A 19,453-nucleotide genomic window follows, 5' to 3' on the forward strand; every position below is an offset into this window, starting at 1 on the left:
ATTTACAATAAAGAAAATTATATATTTTAGTTTTATAAATTACATGCTATATATCCTATCAGTAAATTTTGTAATAAACTTATATAAATATACACATCACTCAACGTGGAGCTGGGGATAGTTATGAATAGCACACCATATTTTCCTATTTTTGTTTGGAAACTACATGAATGTGTGGAGAAATTGTTGTAAAAGCAGTAAATGGTAATGTGTGACACGACTGAACTATGACATTCATAAGCACAATGCAAAATAAGATCAAAGCATGAAATACCATCCTTAAACCCAGAATGAATAGCCTTGTAAGTGTGACAGGAAACAGAGTCCTATTTAAAATGTTACAAAAAAAAAGAGGGAATTTCTCTGGTCTAAGATTTTGCCAGTTGTTCTTTAAGGGCCATGTGTCTGAAAGCTAACACTATTCTGACAATAAGCATATGTTGAACACCTACCGTGTGCCAAATGGTGTTCTGTTCAGGATGACATTTAAGATCACAGCTAACAGCAACCAGTGAAGAAAAATAAGTAAAGGGAATCCAAACTGGAAAAGAAGAAATTAAACCATCACTGCTTGCAGATAACAGGAGAGTATACATAGAAGATCCTAAAGATGCTACCAGAAAACTACTGGAACTCATCAATTAATTTGGTAAAGTTTCAGGTTACAAAATCAATACACAGAAATCGTTGCATTTACATACACTAGCAATGAAAGATCAGAAAGAGAAGTTCAAGAAGCAATTCCACTTATCATCACATCAAAAAGAATAGAATCAGTTCAGTTCAGTTGCCCAGTCGTGTCCGACTCTTTGCGACCTCAAAGACTACAGCATGCCAAGCTTCCCTGTTCATCATTAACTCCTGGAGCCTACTCAAACTCATGTCTATCGCTTCAGTGATGCCATCCAACCATCTCATCCTCTGTTGTCCCCTCCTCCTCCTGCCTTCAATCTTTCCCAGCATCAAGGTCTTTTCCAATGAGTTGGTTCTTTGCATCAGGTGGCCAAAGTATTGGAGTTTCAGCGTTATTAGCATCAGTCCTTCCAAAGAACACCCAGGACTGATTTCCTATAGAATGGACTGGTTGGATCTCCTTGCAGTCTAAGGGACTCTCAAGAGTCTTCTCCAATACGGCAGTTCAAAAGCATCAATTGTTCAGTGCTCAGCTTTCTTCCCCGGTGGCTCAGAGGTTAAAGCGTCTTCCTGGAATGCGGGAGACCCGGGTTCAATCCCTGGGTTGGGAAGATCCCCTGGAGAAGGAAATGGCAACCCACTCCAGTACTCTTGCCTGGAGAATCCCATGGAGGGAGGAGCCTGGTAGGCTACTAGTCCATGGGGTCAAAAAGAGTCGGACAGGACTGAGCGACTTCACTTTCACTTTCAGCTTTCTTTATAGTCCAACTCTCACATACATACATGACTACTGGAAAAACCATAGGTTTGACTAGACGGACTTTTGTTGGTAAATTAATGTCTCTGCTTTTTAATATGCTGTCTAGGTTGGTCATAGCTTTTCTTCCAAGGAGTAAGCGTCTTTTAATTTCATGACAGCAGTCACCATCTGCAGTGATTTGAAGCCCCCCAAAATAAAGTCTTTCATTGTTTCTATATCTATTTGCCATGAAGTGATGGGACCGGATGCCATGATCTTAGTTTTCTGAATGTTGAGTTTTAAGCCAACTTTTCACTCTCCTCTTTCACTTTCATCAAGAGGCTCTTTAGTTCTTGTTCACTTTCTGCCACAAGGGTGGTGTCATCTGCATATCTGAGGTTATTTATATGGAATATTATTGAGCCATAAAAAGGAATGCATTTGAGTCAATTCTAATGAAGTGAATGAACACAGAGCCTATCATAGAGAGTGAAGTCAGAAAGAGAAAAAAAAGTATCATATACTAATGCATATATATGGAATCTAGAAAAATGGTACTGATGAAATTATTTGCAGGGCAGGAGTGGAGACACAGACATAGTCAACAGACTTATGGACACAGTGTGGCAGGCAGTGGTGGGGGTGAGGAGAGGGTGGGATGTATGGAGAGAGTAACATGGAAACTTACATTACCATATGTAAAATAGATAGCCAATGGGAATTTTCTGTATGACTCAGGGAACTCAAACCAGGACTCTGTAACAGCCTAGATGGGTGGTATGGGGAGGAAGATTCAGGAGGGAGGTATACGTATGGCTGACTCACATTGACATTTGGCAGAAACCAACACAATTCTGTAAAGTAATAACCTTAAATTAAAAAATAAATTTAAAATTAAAAAAAAGGAGATTAAAAACTTAAAAGAAAAAAGATTCCATCACTCCGGGATGAGCCTTAGAGAGCATCACTGGCTGCCCTTGGCCTTTGTAAGGCTTAGGAAAATTGGCCTGGTGCAGGGATGGAGAAGCCTTTAGTGGCCAGAGGACTGCCAGAAATTGGGATGAGGAGGCAATGGAGCAGAAGATACCGAGCTGGGAATGAGGGGAATGGGTTTAAATGGTTGAGACAGTGGACTCTGGCAAGGAACACTAGACTCTCACTCTCAAAAAAAGGCAAAAATGTTAGAGAGAAGTACTGTACCTGCACAGAACAAGTTCATGGAATAGAACAGACCAGACCAGACCATTCGTACAGAGGATACTGGATTATCTATAGATTCTACCTCCTCAGCACGGACACTAGGTCATTTTAGCTACATTCTTCCATATATTCTGACAACAGTTTTACAAGGAGCAGGGAAAGGATAATACAGTTCAAAGTACTGAAAAGAAACTGTTAAACCAGAAGAAACTGAACTATCTTAATGAATTAATTAAACTACTGGATCTAAAATTTTACCAGATTAGATTAACATTTATTATCTCCTCTATTAATGGGTAGTACGGGTGTGCATGTGTAGAAAAAATTGGAGAATGAGAACACAGGGAATATAGCCAGTATTTTATGATAATTATTAATTGAGTATAACTTTCAAAAGTTATGAACCACTATATTATATATCTGTAGCTTATATAATATTATATATCAACTATACATCCATATATTTTTAATTAAAATAAAAAATAAATAGGAGCTTTCTTTCAAGAAAAAAAAATGTGATACATATATACAATGGAATATTACTCATCCAAAATAAGGCCATTTTCAGCAACATGATGGACCCAGAGATTGTCATACTGAGTGAAGTAAGACAGAAGGAGAAATATCCTATGACATCCTTTATATATGGAATCTAAAAAGAAATGATACAAATGAACTTACTTACAAAACAGAAAGAGACTCATAGACTTAGAAAATAAACTTATTGTTGGGGGGGAGGGACATTTAGGGAGTTTGGGAAGGTCATGTACACAATACTATATTCAAAATGGATAACCAACAAGGACCTATTGTATAGCACATGGAACTCCACTCAAAGTTTTCGTGCCAGCCTGGATGGGAGACAGCTTTGGGGGAGAATGGATACATGCATATGTACAGCTGAGTCCCTTCACAGTTCACCTGAATCTACTGCAATACTGTTTATCGGCTTTAGCCATATACAAAATAAGAAGTTTAAAGCTTGCAAAAAAATAACAATATTTTTTTAAAAAAAGATCACACAGCTAGTCAATACATAACTGGGAATTTTTAGAACATTATAATAAGTGAAACATTATACTAAGTGAACATTATCCAGTCACAGAAAGACAATCCTGTGAGACTGTCTCATATGACATATATGAAATACCTGTCCACTAATATGAATAAATACCTTTCCACTTATATGAAATGTCTAAAGCATTCAAATTCAAAGCAACAGAAAGCAGAATGGGAGTTGTCAGGGTTAGGGGAGGGGGAACTGGGAAGTTTTTCAATGGATATAGACTTGTAGTTATGCAAAAAGAAAAATCTGTAGATACCTGTTACATAACAATGCAGTTGACACTGAACTATACACTTCAAAGTGGTTAAGACAGTTTTAAAATAACTGGGGTTTGATATCAGGCCTGAATCAAAAAGCTATGTTTAGCAATTATGTAGTCACTGCTGCTTGCTTTCAATAATTTCATCTTCAGTCAAAGAACATTTCCTTTCTCTGATTTACACAGGTCCCCCTCTTCTGTATGACAGGGTAGTAAACCATTGGCTAGCATTTGCTTTGCCTGAAGCCTGTCAAACACAAAAACTTTTTCTTGGAAGACTGGTACACAGTTACGGTAGCAAATTCAAAATGGAGTCATCAATCCAAGAGATTTAGCGGAGAACCAAACAATGGTCAGAGAAACAGGCAAGAGGGATCTGGGAGAAATTATTTTGGCTGTTTAAAAGACAAAATTCATGATGACATGACTGAAAAGTGCTTTTTCTATTAACAGAAAAATTCTGCCATGGAAGAAGTTTGAAATAAAAAATGTTTAATGTTATAATTTGAAGTAAGTATTTCTGAAACCGTTTGGTGTCATTTCAGGGGCTCTGAAGAGCTCTGGTACCAGTCCTTTATATCTCAGCACAGAAAAAGAATTCAGCAAGAGACAAAGTGATAGATAAGAAGTGATTTATTAAAATTGGATGCTTGTGAGGCTTATAACCAGATGGAAAAAAGGATGCCATGCCCCAAGAGTTTACTGGGCTAGTTTTATAATTAAAGGAAAAGTGGGCAGGAAGATCAGAACTTCGTTATCTTTGAGTAGACATCATGCTTCCATCATCAGCTTCTGCTCCAGGTTGAGGAGGGGGGTTTTCTTGCCCTTACGTGGTCAAGTTAGGTGCACAAACTACTGTTTTTTTATGTGTGCAGAGAGCATGTCCTAGGGATCATTAACTTACTGAGCTCACTGGGCCACATGTGAGTCTGATGCCACCATTGTTTTATTATTTTGGGGCATATCTCTTGCTTCTGTTGCATGATTTTGTTGCTAAACAAGCCTGCTTGATTTTGTGGTTAAGTAAACCTGCTTTCTTAAGTAATTATTAACTTACAAGGGTCTCTCATACTACTTCTACTTATAATCCCCTAGTGGGATTAACTATTCAATCATCTACTTTATCCCTTTATTCCATACCTATCATTATTTCCTCAATTTTTCTGGAGTAAAATGGAGCTAATGGTAGCTCAGATGGTAAAGAATCTGTCTATAATGCAGGAGATCTGAGTTCAAGTCCTGGGTCAGGAAGATCCCTGGGAGAAGGGAATGCCAACCCACTCCAGTATTCTTGCCTGGAAAATCCCATGGACAAAGGAGCCTGGCAGGCTATAGCCCATGGGGTTGCGAAGAATCAGACAGAACTGAGTGACTAACACTTCAGTCAGTTCAGTTCAGTTCAGTTGGTCAGTCGTGTTTGACTCTTTGCGATCCCATGAATCCCAGCACGCCAGGCCTCCCTGTCCATCACCAACTCCTGGAGTTCACTCAAACTCATGTCCATCGAGTCAGTGATGCCATCCAGCCATCTCATCCTCTGTCATCCCCTTTTCCTCCTGCCCCAATCCCTCCCAGCATCAGAGTCTTTTTCAATGAGTCAACTCTTCGGATGAGGTGCCCAAAGTACTGGAGTTTCAGCTTTAGCATCGTTCCTTCCAAAGAACCCCCAGGGCTGATCTCCTTCAGAACGGACTGGTTGGATCTCCTTGCAGTCCAAGGGACTCTCAAGAGTCTTCTCCAACACCACAGTTCAAAAGCATCAATTCTTCGATGCTCAGCTTTCTTCACAGTCCAACTCTCACATCCATACATGACCACTGGAAAAACCATAGCCTTGACTAGATGGACCTTTGTTGGCAAAGTAATGTCTCTGCTTTTCAATATGCTATCTAGGTTGATCACAGCTTTTCTTCCAAGGACTAAGAGTCTTTTAATTTCATGGCTGCAATCACCATCTGCAGTGATTTTGGAGCCCCCCAAAATAAAGTGTGACACTGTTTCCACTGTTTCCCCATCTATTTCCCATGAAGTGATGGGACCAGATGCCATGATCTTTGTTTTCTGAATGCTGAGCCAACTTTTCCACTCTCCTCTTTCACTTAATGCTAACTATAGGCAGTATATGGCAGAGGAAGGCTTGCAGTAAAAGAAAATACTTCTGAGAATGAATTAGAATCAAACTGAGTGGGAAACGCCATGTCTAGAAATGACAAAACTCAAAATATTTTTTATAAAAGACAAAAGGTTCTAATATTACTCAAATATAATCAAGGTGAATTGACTGTTCCAGGAAAGCAAGAACAATGAAATTATATTTGATTTTAAAATCTACATTTACAAGTGGTATAGTGTAGGGCAAACTACCTAATCTCCCAAGCCTCAGTTTCTTTATTATAGGTTGTAGTGACCATTTGTTTGACAAACATTCATTTACTAGGGCCAGGACTACAGTAGGTAGGTGTTAAGGATATAAAAGCCTAGATGGTATTGTTCCTACCCTCAACTTCACATAATGTAATAAATATTATGAGGAAACCTATTGAATGTTTTCTATGTGCCCAGTACTACTATAACTGTTTGTAACTTATCAAATCACTTAATCCTTTTCAGAACCTAAATCGTATGTACTGCATACCATTTAGGAGAAGGCAATGGCACCCCACTCCAGTACTCTTGCTTGGAAAATCCCATGGATGGAGGAGCCTGGTAGGCTGCAGTCCATGGGGTCACAAAGAGTCGGACACGACTGAGCGACTTCACTTTCACTTTTCACTCATGCATTGGAGAAGGAAATGGCAACCCACTCCAGTGTTCTTGCCTGGAGAATCCCAGGGACGGGGGAGCCTTGGTGGGCTGCTGTCTATGGGGTCGCACAGAGTCGGACACGACTGAAGCGACTTAGCAGCAGCAGCATACCATTTATAACAGGTACAGAGAAGTTAAGTATCTTGCCTAGGAACAAACAGCCCTCAAGCTTGGAGCGGGGATATAGCTTGACAGTGGACAGGGATTTAAAAATCTGCATGCGCAGGATGGTAGTGGAAGTTTTCCACACGGAAGGAGCAGTTTTAGTTCATCCGGTCATACAATGGGATTAAGATAGTACCACTTTTTCGGGTTGTTCCGATTGAATGAGTCAGCGATGTGGTAAGCACTAAATTATTAATAAAATGAAATTATTAATTTATTTTATTCCTTTAAATTGGTTCAGCGTGGCGAATCATTAGTGTTTTCAAGGATTTAGCTACGCGTTGAAGCTTTTCAAATGGGTAATTTATACTGCTACCAACGAATTCAAGAGCTTCCGGTGGCTTTATGTTACGATATACGATAGGGCTACTCGCTTTGATTACTTTTTTCAGTTTTTGACACTCTTACCCATTTTCTCTGTCTCATTTTGTACAGCCACCTCCGTCACAAGCGAAATTCTCCGAGAAACCGCCACGCGGCGCGAGGGCGGGAGCCTCAACCACCCAACAGCCTTTGCCTCGCCCCCTCGCTCAGGGCGCGAAGGCTCAAAATAGTTCTCGCGAGAGGAGACATTTTTTTTAACGAGAACTCCTAACCCCACCCTGCCTTTCCAGGGTCACATGACTGGCGCCTGCGTCCTAGAACCAAGGTTTTTCTGATCGCCTACTGGCTGTTAACTCGGCTGCAGGCTGACCAGGGGTCCATTCCGGAAGTAGATCCTTTACTTCCTCCCCGGAAGCGTGTCACAACCTAGCCGTCCGGCCTTTGCGGAAGTTCGTCACGTCGCAGTTGCCCCCGCACAGCGGATGTGTGTCGCCGCTTAGGTGACGCCGAGAAGTGCTTGCAGCCGCCGCCGCTGCCTTCTGGTTGAAGCACTATGGAGGGAGAGAGGAAGAACAACAATAAACGGTGGTATTTTACTCGAGAACAACTGGAAAATAGCCCGTCTCGTCGTTTTGGCTTAGATCCAGATAAAGAACTTTCTAATCGCCAGCAGGCGGCCAATCTGCTCCAGGACATGGGCCAACGTCTTAACGTGTATCCTTGCGGCCTAGGCCTTCGGCCTTGGAGTCGGTCCCGCCCTGCTCTGCTTCCAGTCTTCAAGGTCTGTTAGACAAGAAGGGAAGAGGGTGGGCAGGGACTGGGTGTCTAGTTAGGAGAGCCTACGATGGGCAAAAGTTAAGTGTTCGCGAGAGGGAAGCGAGGCGGAGTTAATTTCCCGCTCGCTCACCGGTGCCACCAGCCTTGGTGGGAATGCGTTTCCTTCCCGCTTTGTATTTTAAAGTAGTAGTAGTCCCATTTCGGTGTGTTGCGATCTGCTGTTCTGGTGACTTTGAGATTCTGCTTTTCTGTTATGCCCAAAGTGTCTAGTGGAGGTTTCACTGCTGGTGGCTGCCTTAAACTTACTGTGTAAAGAGAGTTTTGAGAAATTTCAGTACCTGAGGGTCTTATTAAAAGGGTGGCCTAGAATTAATACCCCAGCTTTGGCTTAAAATCCGTTCCTTCCACTTACTGGTTGTTGAAGACTGGTTTATAAAATGGGATGATACCTCTTGAATTTGATTTCTATGCCCAGCACAATATTTGGCACTTATATGTTCAAAAAGTAGTTTCTGTTAAGAGTGTTACAGTATTTCAGAGGAAGGAACGATGTCAGTTTAGTTTGTAGGCAAGTGACTTACAGATCTAATGTTCTTAAAAATCTTTTATAAAATACTGGGGTTTTAAGTTACTCAAAATGCTAATGTATATTCGTTTTTCTCATATTTAAAAGATTTAGTGGGGTTTTTTTCCCCTTTAAGTGTTTCGGTCAGAAAACCTACTCATTTTGTAGCAGACAAAGCTGTAGAGTTTTGAAGTTCTTTCCACTCAGGAAGTAAAAAATTTGTTTTTGGGCGCAACTTCCATTTAAATATGTTGCTGGCTGTATGTTTCTTTCTTAAGGTTGTCCTCACTTGAAAAAAGGTGTCTTTGGTGCCCATATTCAGTGTGTTTCCTAAGCATCCAGTCCGTACTGAGTTAAAATTTTTTAAATTCTGTTTTAGTGCATCCTAGTATTTTCCTTGTGTGTGTATTACTGTGGTACTGTCTCATCTCTGTGTGCTCAGTCGTGTTCCACTCTTTGCGGCCCCATAGACTGTAGCCTGCCAGGCTCCTCTGCCCATAAAAATTTCCAGGCTAGAATACTGGCTGCTGAGTCGCTTCAGTCGTGTCCGAGTCTGTGCGACCCCGTGGACTGCAGCCTATGAGGCTCCTCCGTCCATGGGATTTTCCAGGCAAGAGTACTGGAGTGGGTTGCCAATACTGGAGAGGGGTGCTATTTCCTACAGGGAGGGTGGAGGGGGAGAATCTTCCTGACCCAGGGGATGTTCCTGTGTCTATTGCGTCTTCCGCAATAGTAAACAGGTGGTTTCTTTACCACTAGGGCCACCTGGGAAGCCCCCATCTATGTATATCCTACATTGTTTTCTGAGGTCTTTTTAAGTAAGGCATTCAGAAATTTACCTTTTCAAGAGAACCCTTGGACAGTGTTGGTGGTAGTGTATATTGGTGCAGTCATTGTGGAAAATCAAATAGAGGTTTCTCAAAAAGCTAAAAATTGAATTACTATATGACCCAGCAATTCCACACCTAGGTATATATCTGGAAAAACAAAGACACTCATTTGGAAAGATATGAGCACTCAGTTTGTTCATAGCAGCATTGCTTATAGTTGCCACGATATGGTAGCAAACTGAATGTTCATGGACAGATGAATGAATAAAGAATAGGTGGTATATATAGACAATGGAATACTATTTAGCTATAGAAAAGTATGAAGTAATGCCGTTTACAGCAATGTGGATGGACCTAGAGGTTATCATACTCAGTGAAACAGTCAGAAAGAAAAAGACAAATGTATATTATTTACATGTGGAACCTAAGGAATACAACTGGTGGAAACAAAAAGGTAGACTCAGATCTAGAGGACAAACTAATGGTTAGCAGTGGGGAGCGGTGAGGGGGCAATGTAAGGGTGCGAGTGGGAGGTACAAACTGCTGGGTGTGAGGTAGACTACAAGGATGTATTGTATATTTTACAACAAGAGGAATATAACCAATATTCTGTAGAAATTGGAAATGGAGCATAATCTTTAAAAATTGTGTTAAAAATTAAAATCGAAATTTTTCTTTTCAGTGAATATCAAATAATTCATTAAATACCAAAGTGTTTCTGGTCCCAGGGATCACCTTATGAGAAGGTTTGGTTGCCAGAGGGAAGTAGAACTGAAAAGTTAATTGCTGGAGCTTAGAAGATGAGATTAGTGGAAACATTCCTAGGAGGAAATCAATCCTGAATGTTCATTAAAAGGACTGGTGCTGAAGCTGAAACTCCAATACTTTGGCCACCTGATGTGAAGAACTGACTCATTTGAAAAGACCCTGATGCTGGGAAAGATTGAAGGCAGGAGGAGAAGGGGACAACAGAGGATGAGATGGGTGGATGGCATCACTGACTCAGTGGACATGAGTGTGAGCAAGCTCTGGGAGATGGTAAAAGACAGGGAAGCCTGGCGACACAACTGAGCAGCAGCCTAGGGAGCAGATCGGGGAGGGCTTGAGAAGATGAGATAAGCAGAAGCATACCTAGAGGACAGATCAAGGAAGGGTGTTGTGAATCAGTGTGAAGAGAGATTCTGTGCTAATGGATCACCTTGGCCGGATTTTCAGTAGACAGGTGACAGGTTTAGGTCTTAAGTAGTTTTGTCACACATATTGAGACCTTGTTTATTAATTCAGCAAGTTTATAGTGATACCTGTTTCATAGAAGGCATTGTGTTAAGTGTCAATAGTTTGATGAAAACAGATTTGCTTTTTAATTCTGAGAGGCAAGTATGATATCCTTGTTTAAAATTGAAGAATTATAATTATTGATTTCCAACATTGTGTTAGTTTCTGGTGTATAGCAAAGTAATTTAGTTATATGTATATATAAATGTCCTTTTCCATTATGGTTTTTTACAGGATATTGAATATAGTTCCCTATGCTGTTATCTGTTTGCTTATGTGTATATATTATATATAGTTGTTTGTGTACTAATGCCAGGCTCCTAATTTATTCTCTCCTGCCCTCTTCTGTGGTAACCATAGTTTGTTTTCTATGTCTGTGAGTCTGTTTCTGTTTCATAAATAAGTTCATTTGTGTCATTTTAGGTTCCACATAAAAGTGGTATCATGGTATTTTGTCTTTCTCTTTCTGATAATCTCTAGGTCCATCCATGTGGCTACAAAGGGCCTTGTTGCGTTCTTTTTTATGGCTGAGTAATACTCCATTGCGTATATGCACCACATGTTCTTTATCCATTCATCTATCTGTCCATGGACGTTTAGGTTGTTTCCATGCCTTGGCTTTTGTAAATAGTGCTGCTGTGAACGTTAGAGTGCATGTATCTTTTTGAATTAGAAGAATTTTCTATGAATATATGCCTAGGAGTGGGATTGCTCGATCATATGCAACTCTGTTTTTAGTTTTTTTGAGGAACCTCCATACTGTTTTTCATAGTGGCAGCATCAGTTTACAGTCCCACCAATAGGGTAGAGAATTCCCTTTCTCCACACCGCAAAGAGGTAAGTATGATTTTCATTTAAGAGCATCTACTGTGCTTGGCTGCATGGTCCTTTTGGGGGCAATAGAGATTGTATTTTGGGGGATTGTACTGTCTGTTTTGGGTCCTTAACTTGAACATTTTAGCTCACAATTGACGATCAACACTGCTATAGTGTACATGCATCGATTCTACATGATTCAGTCCTTTACACAGTTCCATCGAAATGTAAGTATAACTTTTTATATGGTATAATTCTTTTGTGATTAATTTCAACTTCATATTTCTGTTGTGGTTGTTGTTTGCTGCTGAACTGGGGTTTGAAGTTTAGAATTTAGTATTGATCACTTTCATTATGTATGACACTGCTTTTCTGAATCCAGCCTTCTAGTTTTTCTGTTTAGTGTCTAGCTACTTGTTTAGCTTTAGTGCATTCTTACCGTAGGTGGATTCTCTAATAGATCATTGAACACTTAGAGTTAACATTTTTGGTTTGGGAGAGTAGTGTTAAAGGGGAAACTAACTTAAGTGTAACTTTTGAACTGGTTAATAATACGGGCACAGGAAAACAAGTGAATGTTAGTCATTTACATTTTCTAAAAATCTTTTTGAAAAGAGTCCAATCAGTGTCTGGTTGGAAGGGGAAGGTACATTATGTGATGACTGGGTGATGACTTTTAAGAAGAGAAAAATAAAATAATAGTAATAAAGGGATTTTTTTTTTCTGGACAGAATTGTAAATAATGCTATTTTCAGTTTTGCTACCTGAAATGGTCCTATTTAACATTATTGTAAATGACTTGGAAGCAAGTGAATAGTGATATTCCAATTGCAGGTAAGAATATATTTGTTTAATAAAATCACAAGATAATAGGGCTGAACTTGATGACTACTTCATATGGATTTATGAGTCAAATATTTCACTTTTTTTTAAGAAAAGGTTATGTTTTGAGGTAAGGTGTTTCAGACTTACCCTTAGGATAATAGGGTTTGAATTCTCTTTTTTATGCCATAGGAAAAGAAATTAAAAGGCAAGATATTAGTGGACTCATTATTGGGAATAATTGTACAGGAAACCCTTTAGATTTGTGGATTAAATATTCCTGATTTTTGCAGACTATTCAGTCATTTTGGCTGTCTCCTATCTTTAATCCCTCTACCTCCTCTGATTGCCAGGAGCACATTCTTCTTAAGAGAGAGAAGCATTTATTGAGGCTGTCTGATGGCTCTAGAAGAGAAAGTAGTGGATAAAAAATGGTATTTTAAGGGGCTGTCTTGCCCATTCTAAAAGTTTTCTACATTTCTTTTATTATGGTAAAGATTTGAAATCCAGGGTGAAATACATCTCACATCAATTTGTCCACTCTATGCATGTGTGTGTATTTATATGTGTGTGTTTGTGTGTGTGTGTGTGTGTGTGTGTGTGTGTATGGGCTTCCCTGATGGCTCAGTGGTAAGGAATCCACCTGCCAATGCAGGAGATGCGGTTTCAGTCCCTGGGTCAGGAAGATCCCGTTGAGAAGGAAATGGCAACCCACTCCAGCATTCTTGCCTGGGAAATCTCATGGACAGAAGAGCCTGGCTGGCTACAGTTCATGGGATCAGGAAAGAGTCGGACACGACTCAGTGACTAAACAGCAACATGTGTGGGTGTGTTTCCCCTGCTTTACCTTTTAAATTACATCTTGTCTTATTTTCTGTGTATTTATCTTAGCAAGGACAGAGACTCTTCTGTGTATCCTCTAAAGCACCTTCAGTAAACTTAATGAATGAATGAATGATCTGGTAGTTATCCAATATAGAGATATTCTTTTGGATTTCAGTACCTTTTCGAGAATCCAGTGATTCTTTTAATTTGGGGTTATTGATCCTCTTTAGAGAACTGATTTTAGGAACATTCTGGAATTAATGGATGAAAAATATGACTCCTGTAGGATGTTAATTCTAAGGGTTTAGCTGTGGTAAGTCCAAATTCAAATTTAAGGGGATTTAGTACATTGTGGCATTGATACATAGTATGTCCTGTGAAGTGCTCATACATTCTTCTTGTTAATTTTTTCTTATTATAAAGGTAATAAATGCTTGTGGTAAAAATTAATACAAGCATGTACAATGTAGAAAGTAAAAGCTCATCTGTAATCCCATCCTCCAAAAGTAACTTTTGATAAACATTTTGACAGTAGTGTCTCAGACCTTTTTTTGTGCCTGTAGTACCAGCATTTATGTATTTCTATAAAAATCACTTGTTACTATATGACTCTAATGCAGTTGCCTTTTATCACTTAACAGTATTTATGTATTGGGCATTTTCTTGTTATTTTAAATGGGCACATAGTATTTGAGTAGTTCCTATAATTTATTTTACCAGCTTTTGATTGGTGGATGTTTGGGTTGTTTATAGTTTATTGTATTATAAATAATTTATATAAAATAGTCTGGTACACATGACTGTTTTATAAGTTCCTATAGATGGAATTGTGTCCAAGGGTATGCATTTAAAAGATTTTTATGTGTCTGTTTGTTCTACTGAAAGATTATATCAGCATACATTGTTTCCAGCACTGTGGAAGACTGTTCTTTTCTCTCCATCCTCACTAATAACAAATACTCATTATTTTAGGAAATACTGTTTGTCAAGTACTAGGGATAGAGTGGTGAGCAAGATAGTGGGAGTCCTATTTTCTGAATTTACATTTCTTCAGTTAGTGAAATTGAACTTCTTATGCCTGTTGGTCATTGTTCTTCTTGTGAAATTGAAGAATTGACTTAAAAATTCTCAGTTGATTCTTTTTGCCCCTATTTTATTTTGGTTTTCTCATCTATCAAAGCTGTGTGCCATGTGCCATGAATACTTTTCTTGTTTTGTTGTAATTCTTTTATAGTGTTTTGGAGCCTAAAGCTCTTGCCTTTTTTAAAAAAAAATTTAAAATCTTTATTGAGGTATAACATAAAGCATGGGCTCCGCTGGTGGCTCAGTAGTAAAGAATTCACCTGCCAGTGCAGGAGATGCAGGTTCAATCCCTGGTTGGGAAGATCCCTTGGAGAAGGAAATGGCAACCCACTCCAGTATTCTTGCCTGGAGAATCTCATGGACAGAGGAGCTTGGCAGGCTGCAGTCTGTGGGGTCACAGAAGAGTCAGACAGGACTTAGTGACTAAACAACAATAGCAGCAACATAAAGCACTCAAGTCTGAGGTGCAGCACAATTCTTTTTTGCATTTTATTTATACATAACCTCCACTCAGAACAAGATATAGTGTATTTCCAGTACCTTTGAAGCAAACTTACCTGATGATTGCATAAATTGTATTCCTTTAGTGGACATGGTTAAATGACTGGTTTATTTTTACTTAAATCCTGGCATTGCATTCATTTTTTGAGAAGAAATTAAGCCTCACTATAGTCCATGGGGTTGCAAAGAGTTGGACACAACTGAGCAACTGAACTGAATTGAATTTCTATATTTACTATCTTAAATGTTTTCAAGTGGGGGAATGTAAAAGTAAAGGTGAGCAACTTGATATGTGTGTATTTATGTTGCATTTTCTAATATTTGTTACACAGGTGTTGTAATAGCTGACAAATTTGGGTGTATATTACTCTCATTAACTGACTCTTAAAAGGTCAAGTTTAGTATTTCAAATCCTGATGTTGTGAAAGTGCTGCACTCAATATGTCAGCAAATTTGGAACACTCAGCAGTGGCCACAGGACTGGAAAAGGTCAGTTTTCATTCCAATCCCAAAGAAAGGCAATGCCAAAGAATGCTCAAACTACTGCACAATTGCACTCATTTCACATGCTAGTAAAGTAATGCTCAGAATTCTCCAAGCCAGGCTTCAGCAATATGTGAACCATGAACTTCCAGATGTTCAAGCTGGTTTTAGAAAAGGCAGAGGAACCAGAGATCAAATTGCCAGTATCCGCTGGATCATCGAAAAAGCAAGAGAGTTCCAGAAAAACGTCTATTTCTGCTGTATTGACTATGCCAAAGCCTTTGACTGTGTGGATCACAATAAACTGTGGAAAATTCTGAAGGAGATGGGAATACCAGACCACCTGACCTGCTTCTTGAGAAACCTATATTCAGATCAGGAAGCAGCACTTAGAACTGGACATGGAACAATAGACTGGTTCCAAATAGAAAAAGAAGTACATCAAGGCTGTATATTGTCACCCTGCTTATTTAACTTATATGCAGAGTACATCATGAGAAACGCTGGCCTGGAGGAAGCACAAGCCAGAATCAAGATTGCCGGGAGTAATATCAATAACCTCAGATATGTAGATGACACCACCCTTATGGCAGAAAGTGAAGAAGAACTAAAGAGCCTCTTGATGAAAGTGAAAGAGGAGAGTGAAAAAGTTGGCTTAAAGTTCAACATTCAGAAAACGAAGATCATGGCATCCAGTCCCATCACTTCATGGCAAATAGATGGAGAAACAGTAGCTGACTTTATTTTTTAGGACATCTGGTCCCATCATTTCATGGCAAAGAGATGGGGAAACAGTGGAAACAGTGGCTGACTTTATATTTTTGGGCTCCAAAATCACTGCAGATGGTGACTGCAGCCATGAAATTAAAAGATGCTTACTCCTTGGAAGGAAAGTTATGACCAACCTAGACAGCATATTAAAAAGCAGAGACATTACTTTGTCAACAAAGGTCCATCAAGTCAAGGCTATGCTTTTTCCAGTAGTCATGTATGGGTGTGAGAGTTGGACTATAAAGAAAGCTGAGCACTGAAGAATTGATGCTTTTGAACTGTGGTGTTGGAGAAGACTCTTGAGAGTCCCTTGGACTGCAAGGAGATCCAGTCAGTCCATCCTAAAGGAAATCAGTCCTGGGTGTTCATTGGAAGGACTGATGCTGAGGCTGAAACTCCAATATTTTGGCCACTTGATGCCCTGATGTTGGGAACGATTGAAAGCAGGAGGAGAGGGGGACAACGGGATGAGATGGTTGTATGGCATCACCGACTCAATGGACATGAATTTGGGTAAACTCCGGGAGTTGGTGATGGACAGGGAGGCCTGGCATGCTGTGGTTCATGGGGTTGCAAGGAGTTGGACAGGACTGAGTGACTGAACTGAACTGAGTGGTTAAGAGGATGATCTCTTGAGTCAGACACATCTCAGTTTGGATCCTTGCTGCACTGCCTACAGCCCTTTGGCCTTGGGCAAGTTACCTTGGGCCTCAGTTTTCTCATCTCTTTGGAGTAAAAAATGGTGCCTACCTCATAGGATATAGGTGAATTAATTTGCAGAATGCCTGCACATAGCAAGTATTAGCTGGCATTATTACTGTTTATAATATGGAAAAAATCTTACACTCTTACTTGGCATAAGAATTCCTTTTGAAACTACCTTTGATAGGAAAATACTTCGATAAACTAGCTTGGTGTATGATTGCGTGAGGAGCAATGAGTATATGGTTGATTGCACAACAATTAGGTTGAAATTTATCTGTTGCAGTCTTTCACCTAACTGAGATAGTGCCTTGTTAGACATTGTTTTTGTTATATATTTACGTATATATATATGTTAGATTCTTTCAAGTGTATTTTTAGATCCTTGAAGGCAAAGTTGTAGGTTTAATATCTTAGTATTGCCTTTGAGTTATCTTTTTCCTTTTCCCCTTTGTCCAATCAGTTATAAAGTCCTATTAATTTCTGTAATGGTACTATTCTGTTTTTCTCACCCTATAAATATATATTTTTATCATAAAATTAAAGAGGACAAATTGAAGGAGGTAATTATTTCTCTGTAACTATGGTCTTCAGAGATAATCCTATTAACCTTTTGGCGTATATTTCCACTAGAATTTTCTCTTCATGCAATTACGTGTGTGTGTGTGTGTATATATTTACTGAAAACCTATTCATTTTTCCAAGGTGAAAACTGTATCTCTTTTTTACTTTATTTCTACTGCTAGTGCCTATTCTAAAGTTTGTTTCCTAGTGCTTGTATTAGTAAAATTTTCTCTAAGAAAAAGTAACTTAATATATCTATCCTTTCTTCCTTTTAGTTCCATCTACCACTGGATTAATCTTTCTAATTATTTCTTAAACTCTACATTTTTTTGCCCAAAATGTTTAATGTCACTCTCTTCTTAAAAATTTTTTGTGACCTATATCCTTTTATTTATATCCTTTACTCATGTACTGTTCAAAATGTGCCTGATGCCCTGATTTCTCACGTCTTTGTTCACACCCATTTTCCTCAGGATTTTCTTTGTTTTGAGGTCTAATAGAATATTTGTGGCAAGCTCCATATACAGCTGTAGCCGATGTAAAGGAAGAGGAATATTCTGTTTTGAATTTGTGGAGAAAAACCTTTTCACAAAGTAATACAAATAAATATTAGAATTCTTATCAGTTATACTCAGTAAATAAATATTTCACTTCAATAAAATTTTTTATTGTTTTCTTTAACTTCTGGTGAATTCTGTCTAGTTCATGCCATTGCCGTGTTTGATTCACTGACATTCTTGTTAAGATTCTAGAGAAGTTCTGCTTCCTGAGATTTCCCAAATCACCAGGGTATGTTTATGTCCTATTCTGATTTCTTTTCTAGCGTCTGAGTTTTCTGTCTTCTTGTGTATTGGCTTGACTTTTTTTTTGGCCTCACAGCATGGCTTGTGGGATCTTAGTTCCCCAAACAGGGATTGAACCTGGGGTCCCAGCAGTGAGAGCACTAATTCCAGTTTTGTGCTCTTCTCCATATGTAAGTATAATTGAGATAATTTGCATATGATAGAATTCCTTCTTTTGATGTACAATTCACTGGTTCTTGATATATTCAGAGGTCAACAACCATCACCATGATCTAATTTCTGAACATTTACATCACCCCAGAAAGAAACGCCTTATACTTCAGCAGTCACTTCCATTTCTCTTTTCCCAGCCCCTGGCAACCACTAGTCTACTTTTGTCTCTAAGAACTTGCTGATTCTGGACATTTCAGTTTACTCCTTGTTTTGCCGAGAGTTTTACTTTCGCTTTAGGTTTGAAGAATTCATTAACAAAAGAAACCACTCATTACCACAAATAAACAAATTCAGTTTTTTTATAGAAGGTTATTTGACTTAATTTAAATATACAATCATTAAAAAAAAAAAAAAACAGTAGAGACAAGTAACAGAATTGGGCCAACAGCCTATGTCCAGACTTGAACAGCACTGGCCAGTCCCTTGTTAACAACAATCTGGATTCCCAGTTGGAAGGATCCTGGGTGGTACGTCCACCCCACAGGTGAGACTTCAGATTGCAATTTTGCAGGCTCCTGTTTGTAATCTCAGGCCGCAAGCTGATAGCATCAGTTTGTGTGCAAAAATAAGCTCTTGTGAGAATGTAACATTGTAAATATCATCTCCGCATAGTTTTTGGTGACTGATAGTAAAAATAATTTTAAAAGATTACTTCAAAAAGATTCAGCTCTAGTTTTACTTGAATTTTACAATGCTGTTTGTTTTATCTTCCTGAGTCTTAAGAATTTTTAGATGGGGAAGAGAGGCTGGCCAGGCCCTCAGGGGCTTAGGGATTTCAAGTCCTACTCCCTTTGTTCTCTAATGTGCCGATTGACCTGATGGTAACAGTTGATGTGCTTGTAGGCAGGCATGTAGTCCAGGCAGTGTCTGGGCAAGGTCAGAAGTGGGTCAGAGGCCTGCTCCCCTATTTCTGAAGCCTGAACAAGACTCATCCTTACCAGTTGACCTCAGAATTGTTCAGACTGAAGAGCATAGGAATAAGGCAGAGTAACATGAACAGTCTGTTTAATTCTATAAGTCAAATAACAGTTCCAGATAGTCAACAGAAATAAAGTGGTCAAAGAAATATGTAATGGGTTAAGCAGTGCAGAAAAGAATCTTTGAGCAGTAGGGGATCTAGTAAAGAAAAAGACCCACCATGAATGAGAAGTACGTTTTTGTGCATCAACTCCTACATCCATTAAGTTATTGGCAGTTACAGTAGTAACAACAAAATGTTCTATTAAGGTATG

The 19,453-nt window shown here is 39.1% G+C and overlaps 1 protein-coding gene across 1 annotated transcript in view; it reads left to right on the plus strand.

The window, feature by feature from the left end:
- Positions 1-7,710: 7,710 nt before the first annotated feature.
- The window catches only part of CCNT1 (cyclin T1), a 39,789-nt gene continuing 28,046 nt past the window's right edge, over positions 7,711-19,453 (plus strand). Inside the window, exons 1-2 of the mRNA XM_052640241.1 lie at positions 7,711-7,905; positions 11,600-11,681. Coding sequence (XP_052496201.1) covers positions 7,745-7,905; positions 11,600-11,681 — 243 coding nt within the window. The 5' untranslated portion in view covers positions 7,711-7,744. The remainder of the gene's footprint in view (positions 7,906-11,599; positions 11,682-19,453) is intronic.

The sequence above is a fragment of the Budorcas taxicolor genome, chromosome 5, assembly GCF_023091745.1.
Source record: "Budorcas taxicolor isolate Tak-1 chromosome 5, Takin1.1, whole genome shotgun sequence".
Taxonomy (NCBI): domain Eukaryota; kingdom Metazoa; phylum Chordata; class Mammalia; order Artiodactyla; family Bovidae; genus Budorcas; species Budorcas taxicolor.